The following is an 11,338-nucleotide window of genomic DNA, read 5'->3' on the forward strand; positions in this document are numbered from 1 at the left end:
GAGAGCGGGTCTGCCAGGGCTTAGGCACCCCTGGAGAGACACGTGGAGTCCGGAAGGTGGACGGGCATAGTGAGGTGGGAGGCTCAATGCGGGAGCTCCCCCTACTGGTGCACCACAGTGTCTAAGTCTGAATCATCGAATCTCTCTGAATTGATTTGGAGGGTACCAATTCAATTTAGAGAGGTTAAAGGTTCTCCTGATTCAATTTGGATTTGGAGATTTGGCTGCCAAATCTGGCCGAATCTCCATGAATCAAATCGGTGACCGAAGCTTTGCACAGCCTTAATTTTTATGTCTTGTTATAGGTGGCTAAAATGTAACCTTTCCAACTCCCTGTGCCACTTGTTTAGAAAGCATTGTTGAGTGAGTAATACAATCCTTGCATTAAAATAAACTCTTTTATTTTCCTTTCAGAGTATATTTTTAACAAAATGCCCTTGGCTGCTACTCAACATTTTTTCTCTGTTGGGAGATGGTTATCTTCTAAGAGAGTTCCCCACTAGAACATATTCACATGGTTAATACTGTTCTCCCTTTAAAGGACTTTAACTGGCTTCAAGTAGTATTTTGTTTTTGCGCTATGCACAGATTACGATCAACTGTCACCGTGATAGATCAGTAACCTTCTGGAAAGTGAGATTAGGTGATTTATTTATTACAATTAAGTAATGTAGAAAGTCAGAATCCATAAACGTAAATGTGCTTGAACACACATTCATAATATCAGTGTACAGTTCATACCTCAGAATTGTTTGTTGGCTTGCCCTCTTTTGTTGTTGTTGCCTAGAGACTTTTATTCCTCTTGCTATTAAGTTACCTGAAACTGAAACTACATCCTGGATCCCTTCCAGACTGTAATAGAAGAAAATGTACTTCGTTTGGTTGAGCCAGCTTTTACTTTACCTACAGTCTTTATAAAGGCCATCTTTAGATCAGGTTAGACTTGTACAAGCAGCAGGCTATTCATTGTTTAAACAAAGCTACAGCTTTTTGTTTATCAGGTTTTTAATTTGTGGTAGCATTATCACTGACCTTACATTTTGGGTCTTGCTGTTTGTCTGATTTGCCTATGCAGTATTACCCCATCTTTAGGTGCAATCAAAGGCAAATTGTGAAAGGAGAAGTCGGGCCAGGTTCAAGATTTCAGTTAAGTGAAACCAGAGTTTATTTGGTAGGGAGAAGCTGCTTGCCAGCATTTTGAAGAGACTCAAAGAAAATGTCTAAATTTTGAAATACTTGTGTTCCAGAGTCATCATGTGAGCTTTTCTTTCACAAAAGATCCACGAAAAGGGAAATATAAAGTTAGTCAGCTCTTCAACATTTTTTCATTATATGGAGGCTGAATCCCCAAGGGTATAGTCACTTTATTTGACTTCACCTTATAAACAGAACATGGTTCATCTAGTTCATTATCCTGCAGAGGCTTTGACGGCATTAGAGTAACCTTCCAACTAGCAAAATTTCTTACTGATCTCTGGCAGGTAAAGATTATCTTATTTGTTCCTAATTATTTATAGCTACTAGTAGGTAATCAGTTCTGGAGGTGTTCACTCCTCTCCCTGGATTCACCATTGCAGTTGATTTTCTCAGGCCCAGAAGGCTTACCCTCATGGATTCCTCAAAGGAAAAAAGAAACCCTAAAAAACAATACTTGACCAGGCCAGGAAAGAGTAAAATATCAGTTTATATTTATTAGCTGCTGAACTGACAGCTTTTTAGTAGAGAAATTATGGGTCTTGGTTGAATTGTGGGTGATCTAGTAAATGACTAGAATCTTAATTACTCCCCTTAATTAACTCTGATGAAAGACCTTACCATGAACAGTCTTACAATGTTCCTGTTTTTTTTAAGTTTCCTGAAGTTGTTCACTCATTTCTCACATTCCTGAACCCTAATTATTTCACTTATATCACTAATTCTTGTATAATTCTGACTCTGCACTTGTATTTTTTATTTGAGTTTACCATGGTTACATTCTTAGCAGCTTTGTTTATTTTAATTCTTTGTTACTATGCTAGCCTCTTTTTTTTTTTTGTTTTTTGTTACACCTTGCAGCTCCTTTTCAGATACAGATCCTAATATCTCTGTTGGGAGATGCTCCCTTTTCTTCTCATTTGAATTCTCTCCAATGATGATCCAGTTGAGTTCAGTTACAAGTGAACACTGTTCCTCTTTTGGCATTCCACTTTGTTTTTCTGTCAGTCCAGTGTAGAATTGTATAACCCAGTTGATAGAAGAAGCTATTTTCCTAATTAAAAAATCTAATTTTAAAGACAGCTCTTTTCTTTTTCTTCTGCCCCCAACACTGTACATCATTTATGTATCTCACTAATTAAAACTTTATTTTTTCCTGTATATTCATGAGGGAGCTGTCTGCATTTGAACTTTCAGTTGGCATGCTGGTTTTAAGGGTTTAGAATCGGTAGCATTCTAAAATAAATTATATCTGAAGGTTTGAAGCAGGATTTGTCCTTAGTCTTATTGGCACTAAAAAAATGGCTGCTATATATGTTGAATCACTTGGTTTGACCACAAGTGCTCCATTTTTTTAAAGGGAAGCTACAGATATAAACAACAGTCCTGTAAAGTTTGTCTTTTGCAAAACTGGACACTGTCTTCATGATGATTCATAGATATGAGTTTACTGAACTTGAGGAGGAGGCTAGCTGATTTCCTGGGCAGATCATGTGGCCAGCTGCCATATTCATGGGCTGAGCATGGTGGGATCCCTCATGCCTCTGATTGGCCAAGGTACCCTGGCAGTCCTGCCTCTCCCCACAGATTGCCACATGGCCCAAAACCAAGCCCAGGGAAACCATTAATTCATGTGTTATTAAGTGTGGATTAATGGCTTCCCCGGGCTTAATCAGGATAATGAAGCCATAGTTTCAGGCCATCCCGAAGTGGCGAGCTCCATGCTTTTGGTGGGCTTACTCCAAAATAAATAAATAGACAAACTTACGGGCAAGGAAAAAAGTGCAGGGGAAGCCTTTGTCTTGGAGCACAGGAGGAAGGCAGAGGGGTCAGAGACAGCCCCATCCTGCCCCCTGCCTCCATTCCATTCCCTGTCATTTTGCATAAAACTGCCTCCCTTCCATAGCCCAAATTCTCTATTTGCATAATCCCACTTCCAGTCCCACCTACTCACTCCTTTCCCCACTCTCAGCATTTGTATTATCCATATTCTCCCCTCCCCCACCCCCTTTTGGGAATTGCTCTGCCTCCCTCCCACCTTCCTCCCTGCCTCCTTTCTCCTTCCTTCCCCCCTCCTCCCCCTTCCTGCCTTCCCTCCTGTGCTCCAAGACTGCAGGGCTTTCCATGTGTGTTTTTCCTTGCCAGTAAAATTATTTTTGAGTGAGCCCACCAAAAGCATAGAGTTCACTGGTTCAGGATGGCCTCAAGCCATGGCTTAATTACCCTGATAAAGCCTGGGGAAGTGATTAATCCATGCTTAATAACATGCTTAAGTTAATTTATTTATTTTGCAGCAAGCCCACCTAAAGTGTTGAGCCTGCGCTTTTTTGCAGAGCCCGCCCAAAATTGTGGTTTCTGCAAATATTGCATAATCACAATTTTGGTAGATCCCTTTCATAGCAAACTTACCTTTGTAGGGTGGTTTTCAAAGATGTTAAACTGGTAAATTAATAATAAAATTATGTACAAATGGTCACAGGTTTTCCTGTGGAAAGGACAGAAGCAGATGGTTCATGTATTCTGCTGAAAAACTGGATACAAAGCTGTTTTGGAGTTCACAAGGAAGCTTACTGTAGATATGTATAGTATTCTCTGCTGAAAAATACTGTCACAAGTGCTGGTTCCAATAAACCCATGCAGAAAGGGAAGAACAAATCTGCAGCACGCACAAAAAATTATGGAAATGTTCTTATAAATAATATGTCAACCATTGTGGTAATTTGGTAGGTCCAGAAAAGGAGGTATGAGCATATACATAAAGGCAGGAGAGACATGGGATAGTGTCTGGTGACCTAGCATGTATTAAGCTTTGGCCTTGAAGTGTACAAAAATCTTTTCTTTTCTTTCCTAGCATGGCCGGACCCCATTGCATCTTGCTGCCCATAAGGGCCATCTCCGTGTTGTCCAGATTTTGTTGAAGGCAGGCTGTGACCTTGATATTCAGGATGATGTAAGTAGATGTCCCTGTCCTTATAATGAGGGATATATGCCCTGTCAAATAGTAATCCTGTTTCTTCACTGTTTTAGAAGTCAGCTTCTTAAAAGAGGGGTTAAATCAGCCCCAAGTCTCTCCACCATAGTTTCTCATTCTGAAGAATTTCAGACAAAGCTGTAGAGGAAGCAGACCAAGTGAAATCAGTATTGGAAACACGTGTCTCGGTTCCCTGGCAGAGTTTTGCAAGGTCCCTTTTTATTACAGCTCTGTATGAATAGTAATCAAGGGTGTTGACTGCTATTTGATACACCAGTAAAATGGGAGGTCATTTGTGCCATATGGGAGCCCCAGTGAAGTACTTTAGGTACCTGACATAATCTACCAGGAGTGTTTGCCACAGGGAAGACTTCAGAATGCAGGAGATGCTTTTCTCTGCATATATTCCAGAGTGTGTACATAATTGAGCAATCACCTTGAAATGCTGTACAGAGCTGCAGCAAATTGGAGATTCATATCCTGCTTGCTGCAGGGTCTATAATCTGTGTCTCGTGACCTTTGGATGATAACTGGAAAGTGCAAGTTATCTGTGATCAGACTTAAAATTAGCAGATGATACTTTTCAATTAAAAAAAACCCCAACCAAATAATTTGCATTGCTTAATATCACTTAAAAATTCATGAGAGTGCTTGAGCAGACCTGTCTCCGATGGTGGGACCTAAGAACGTTTTGTTCTGTCATTGTGGGAATTTTGCTTTCACAAAGGAGGATTTAGGCTGATGATTTTCAAAGGACTGAAATAAACATGACCTGTTCCAGAGTCCTAGCAGCTAATTCCTATGACTTCATGTAATTTTTGCCTGAAAGTGCAGATGAAATAAGAAGTAGTGTAATAAGCGGTGGGTGACTAAGGCACTAGACCAGGTGCACACTTGCAGAGCATGAATGACAGCTGCTGCTGTAGCTAGTCCAGCCCCTGCCACCACAGCCACCCAGGGCTCTGGCTCTTTTGTCTCTGAGAATATGCATATAGTGGGATTTTCAAAAGGCAGTTGATTCCCTTTGGGTGCCTGTCTACATCCTTAAGTATTTTGTAATCCTTAGGTATACTTCTAAATACCTTTTAAAAATTCGACCCAAAGGTACCTCCAGCCTCGCCAGTGACTCACAGGGAGGCTTAGGTCAGCTTTTGGCAGGTTTGTAACCTATGTTTTCATACAGTCAGTCTTACTCTGAGGAACTTACTCTTTCAACAGTAATTCAGTTTCCTACCCTCTCATTACTTCAGAGTATTATCAATACCAATTTCAAAGGAGGGTAGGTTAGATACTCTGTGATAACTGCTTCAAGTGTTTGCTGTTTCTGTTGTGTGGAAAGGGAAAGCTAAATCATGGTATCTTTGGTTTGTTTCATTCTAGAATAACGTGCCCCCTCTTAGCTTTCATTTACTGTGGGATAAGAGCAGATGCAAAATATTAAATTCAGAGCAACTGATGCACAGAAAGTCCCCCCACTTTTAACTCAGTATAATTTGTTTGTCCATACCCTTAATTTACCCATCTGTAAAATTGGGCTAATTTCTAGGTGTATTTGGAGACCTGTTTAATTAATATTTGTACAGAATTTTCAGATCCTAACATTTGCAGAAAAGAGTACTCTTGGAATAAGAAAATTGCTGGAGGTATACAAGTGCTGTCAGGTTTTCTGATAAATATAGGCTGCTAGCCTAAGAATCCAAGTTTTGCCAATATTTGTTTTTAAACTGAGTGTAGTATGCATTTTTAATGTGATGGTTACAAAACCTGGACTATTTGTAGGTATAACTGTATTCTAAAGAAAGCTGGTGTAGTAGGCGGGTTGGAAAAAGAATAAATCTGAAGTTAGCATTATTATAGCCAAAATGTGTCTTGCACTTCAGATATATTCAGGTCATAAAGACCTTTGTTCACTTCTCCTCTCACATTTTCCAGGTCCTGGCTTATGACAATGTGATACCACACTGTGTGCAGTGTAACTAATTTTAAAAGACTAGAATCTTGGTTGTTTGTGAATATGATGTTATAACATTGAAATTCTACTTGTGAGATCCTTGTGTAGTACTGAGAGCTCCAGGAATTATTACTAATTCTGAGGATTTGTATTTCCATTTGCTGCTTGTAGCAAAGAGGGAAGGAGAATAAAACTCAGTCAAGAATTTTCACAAGACTGCCTAAGATTAAATATGTAAGCTAAAATATATTGGTTTTACTTTCAGATAGGTAAAAGAAATTCTCCCACCTATAATTTCTCTTTGTGTAATTCATTTTGTGCACTTTTGATATGTACCAGAAAGAAGCATTTGCATTGCCTTTAAATATGTAAATTCAAGTATTCTGTCTTAAGTCGCATTTAGTGTTTGCTATAAACCAAGGAAGGAGCACATTTAGCTTTTACATAAACACATACACATAACAGCCATCCTTTTCATTGATATTGTTCATATATTTATTTATATTTATGAACAGTATCAGTGAAAAGGATGCCTATGTGTGTGTGTGTGTGTATTCATATTCATATTTAGGCCCCACTTTTAAATTCTTCATGTGAGGAAGAATTTGTATACTTTATTTTTATTTTTTATTTTTTTAAAAGACTTGTTTAAATGTGTAACGTACCATTTGTGTAGAGAATTGTGATTACACACAGTCTATTTCATTTAAAAAAAATAAAATTGGAGCTGTATTTGAGCTGTAGAGAATATATTGTGGGGAGTCTAAAGTACTAACTTCATGTTCTGTAGATACTGTCCTTTAAAACACAGTAAAAGACATAAGGATTAGTTGAAGAATGACCTCCAGTGGCCTCGAGTGGGATTATTATGAATTTCAACCTGTGGACTCCAGCTCTGTAGAGTACGCAACACCGGGAACTAATTCTTTCCTTCTCCCTACCAATCCTGCCAACTCTTATTGGAATGCTAATACAATCTCTGATTGGTCAATGAGTATTCATACAGCACATACCTCAGGAATAGTCAAGGAGAAGGTTGCCCTGGTGAAAGAAATCAAGGAAGAAAAGGATAAGAAAAACCAGAGGAGAAAGGCTAGAAAGGACCCTAGAAGATCAGAAAGAGAGAAGGAGGTTAGAAATCTTGTACCTCAATCTTGCCTTGAGCTTCACACTGATACAGCTGCATGTAACATTTTTGTATTGACAGTATAGCATGGTAGAGCTCCTAAAAATGCATGGTTGCATGGCTGGGCTTTATTCTTGTTGCTTTGCAAAGACTGTGTAGCCTTCAAATAGAGTCCACTACATATTTTTTTTGACAGTGGCACTTCAACCAACCACGCCCAAAACCTTAGCTCTGTAAGCCCCTTTTGCAAATTAAAATTGAAGAAACAGAAAATTCAGTTCAAATGGCACAGACTCTCATGAGTTTAGAACCATCCCATCCAGATGGAAATATTCAGGTTATAGCAGAATGTTTAAATCCTTTCAGTCCTATTTCTGCTTTCCTGCCTTAACTCCCTTGGCTGGTTTCTTATTGTCCTTTGCTACACACAAGAGTGAAATAATTACTTTTGGATATTTGCAGTGATTGTATTTGTTTAGCAAAGGAGAAAGAAATTGCAAGTTCACAATGACAAATACTTGGGGAGTCCAGATGCTGGATGTATACAGTTGTTTCAGATAATCAAAGTATTCATTAAGACCTTATGCTAATTAGCTCAGTGATAGCCTAAAGAAACATTTCATAGTTCACCCTTTGATTTAAAAATGTAAGACTTTTTAACTTCCGGCTAGTAATTGGTATTAACGACTGAAGGCAACACCATGCTCTGGATTTTTATGCAGCATTTGCATGGCAGGATAATTTATTTGAAAACAAATAGTTTGACAGGCTGTAACAGTGAATGGTATAAACAGCATGAAAAGTGAAAGGAAACAAGGAGTGTGTTTGGAAGGAGATCCAAGAAGGGGATGATTTCATTGTTACTAGAGGTGATTGGGTTGATGAAGACATTCACTTCTTTAAAGTGATTCATGAAGTGGTGGTAGGAAGAGATAAAATGTGTTGGTTAATTAGGTTTCAAGCATAATACTATAAAAACCAAAAAAAAATCAAAACACCTCATACCTAATAATTACATACATTTTAAAATTTGCACCTGATTTTGGTATAACAATCTTGAATTTTTTAAGACAGTCTTGAATTTCCTTTCCTTTCCTTTGGGTTTTGTGAGGGCTGAGAAAGGAGGTAAAGTTATTAAAACTACTTCTGTCTTTAGTTTGATTCTGGTGCTCCCTCTCCTTGGGCTTTACAACTTTGGAGTCAAATATAAAATAGACTAAAGTGTAACTTTTAGGTACATCTACAGGCACAACGGAATGTTATGCAGAGCTCCCTGAGCTAATTCTGAATGAGCTAGCTCAGGTGTTGGACGCTTGTATAGCTGCATTACTGTGGCTTTTCATCCCAGGTAGGGTAACCTGCTTCCAGTGAAGCCAGTTTGAAGTGCCATGCTGCTGTGACTGTACTGCCTGTTATTCAGGGTAGCTTGGGGAGCGCTGCACAGTACTGCACTATGTCGTACAGATATACTCTTAAATGCTTTCTTCCTTATGGTGGAGACCGTAGCCTGGAGTTAGGTACAGAGGTTCCCTAGGCAATGCATAGGAGGAACTTGGAACATCAGAACATAGTCCTCAAAATACAGCATGCTGAATAGAGACTTGCTTTTGAAATACTGAACCATCTTCTCTCTAGCCCAGAGAATCTTGATCAACTCTGTTGAGACTGACTTGTTTCTGGGTAACTGCCAAAGCAGAACTTCAGTACCTGAGAAACTTTGGTATCGACTGCTGAGGCATCCCTGGAGTTTAGCCACTTTCTGAGTTAGGCAGCAGCTAACTCTGGAGCAAGGGGCTTTGAGGATCATAATTTTGCACTATGTTCTGCCTGACTCACTTTAGCAGATAAGGGCGTTTTTACACATGCTCCAATGCGTCGTGATTAGAATGCATCAGAGCAAACTTGATAAATCCAGAGTGCTGCAGCATCTTGTGTATTCAGCACCCTCCATTTCAAAATTGCAGCAGGGGTACTTTAAAGCTCATTGAATAAGCTTTAGGTAAAGTACGTCTGCTGTCATTTTGAAATGCAGGATGCTGAATACATGAGATGCTGTGGGCATTTTAATTAGAGCAGCTCCTGAGAGCCACTCTAATTAAAATGCCCCCCTCCACACCCGCACCCTAGAGCACATGTATAGAGGCCCCTAATGACTTTTTGGATCTGATCCCAACTGTACCAGTCTAGACAAACACCATCCCATCTCTTTTATAAAGGTCTTATTGGTGTGATGCAGTCTTGTAGTTATCATTCTTCATTTTTACTGATCTTGCAAGTCTAAAAATTGTTCCATGTCTGTAAATTACTTATGAACTGAATCATAAAGTGTGTGCTGCAGGTTATATACATAATTGATTGTCTGGGCAATGAATATGCATCATAGTTATTGTTTATCTTTCAGTCTCCAGGATAGGATCCTATCATGCCTTTTAAAATGTATGCTGTTAAAGACTTGGGAGGTGGCTGTTGTTTTGTTTTGTTTTTTTTAAATAAAAGGAAGTAACAGACCATATGAGAAATCTAATGTGAAAGAGAAACAGAAGCAAGTGATTACATTATCTAGATAACTATCTCTGCATCTGGAGAGAGAGGCCGGTACCCAGATTAAACCAAACAAAAATCCGTAGTCAACTTCATAACTGATGATAACTCTCTCCTAGAAGACAAGATATCTTTATCAGAACTCGGCTGATGTGGGTGGAGGGGATTAATTTTAAAAAATGTATTCAATATGATACGTACCTTTGCATTGCTCAGTAACTCAAGAAGAAATAGTGTCAGGTGAAATCAAGAGGGTCTATCGAAATGGAGAACCTCAAAGTAAAATTCTAGTTTTTTTACTCAGTGTATGAATAGAGATAAAGCAGTAACATTGTGGAATACAAACCTGAGGAGCTACAGCAGTTAGGTCCCTGTGATCTGGTTTTCAAGGTCTCACTCAGTAAAGTCTCGGTGATAAAGAATGCTCTCCCTGGTTGCATCTACATGTGCTATTAGTGTGGAGCATAAAACTCTAGAACAATAGCTCCTGGGTGCTGCGTTTGAATGTGCACCCAGGACCACAGCACATTGAGTCAGGCTGCCCCAAATAGCAGGCAGCCTTCACACTGAAGCGCCCTTGTGCTCCAGCCAGCCCCATCACCATCTCTCTATACATTGTTGTGCCCTAAAGAACTCCACTGTAGGATAACATTTGTACTTACACATACTTACCTGCGGCGAAGTTGATTAGTTTCCTGCGGCCTAATAGGGTCACATGTGAAGACTTTGAGACGTTTACTGTGGAGCTAATTAGGTAGCTCTGCAGTAAATGTCTTGTGTAGATGAGCCCCCTGACAGCAAAACAAGCTGCTCTGTGTTGCCTGTAGACAGAGTGAGGTGCTTTGAGATTAGGCTTGGTTCTGAGCAGGTACTGCTGTTGTAGGAGTGAAAAGTGAGGCAGTCTGTTTTCACCTTCTTGCTTCTCTTCAATGAAAGGGAAACATCCATAGAAGTAGCTGTTGTATCTTCTGAGGTCCAAAAAGTTAAATGCCTTCTTAATTAACAACTATTACTTTAAGTGACATAAGACAATTACAACAAGAAAAATAATGTAACAGAAACAAATCGCATTAACCTAATAAATGGTTCCTTATTTGTAAGTTACAATCAGCCTGTCCCTTCCTGTTTCTAATGTAAGTTCAGCTTTTGAACTCTGCACTACAGTGTGCTCTAGGCTTTAAAAATGCAGGAATCATGAATAGCCACCATAGTTATTAAAGCTTTATATATCACAGTTGCAAATGTTTTCTTACCTATAGAGTCCTTTAGAGTCTTGTCCCAGCAAAAGTGTTAAACTGGTGATTGCTTTCCCTGTTAGTGACGGGATAAACTAGTCTGCACATAGTACATACTACCCAATTACTTTCATGCTGCATTAGTAGTATCTTGAACAGCCTAGAATGCTATGGCATTGTTGAAAAGGTTGAAAATTTCTATCCTGCTGCTCTTGGTTAGTATATAATGATAGCTGTCAAAAAGTGCATGATCCATGCAGTTGCAATGAAATCATTTCCCTTGCTATAATTTCAGTTTGGGTGGTTGATTTTTTTTGTAA

At 39.1% G+C, this 11,338-nt stretch overlaps 1 protein-coding gene across 3 annotated transcripts in view; it reads left to right on the top strand.

Moving 5' to 3' along the window:
- ANKRD6 (ankyrin repeat domain 6) overlaps positions 1-11,338 on the top strand; it is a 142,503-nt gene that overhangs the window by 100,410 nt on the left and 30,755 nt on the right. For 2 of the 3 annotated variants that reach the window (XM_019537750.1, XM_019537748.1), the window contains exon 3: positions 4,046-4,144. In XM_019537750.1, coding sequence (XP_019393295.1) covers positions 4,046-4,144 — 99 coding nt within the window. Of the gene's footprint in view, positions 1-4,045; positions 4,145-6,870; positions 7,248-11,338 lie in introns of those variants that run through there. The other variant, XM_019537747.1, reaches the window with a different exon arrangement.

This window comes from Crocodylus porosus, unplaced genomic scaffold (assembly GCF_001723895.1).
Source record: "Crocodylus porosus isolate Cpor-Errol unplaced genomic scaffold, CroPor_comp1, whole genome shotgun sequence".
Taxonomy (NCBI): Eukaryota; Metazoa; Chordata; order Crocodylia; family Crocodylidae; genus Crocodylus; species Crocodylus porosus.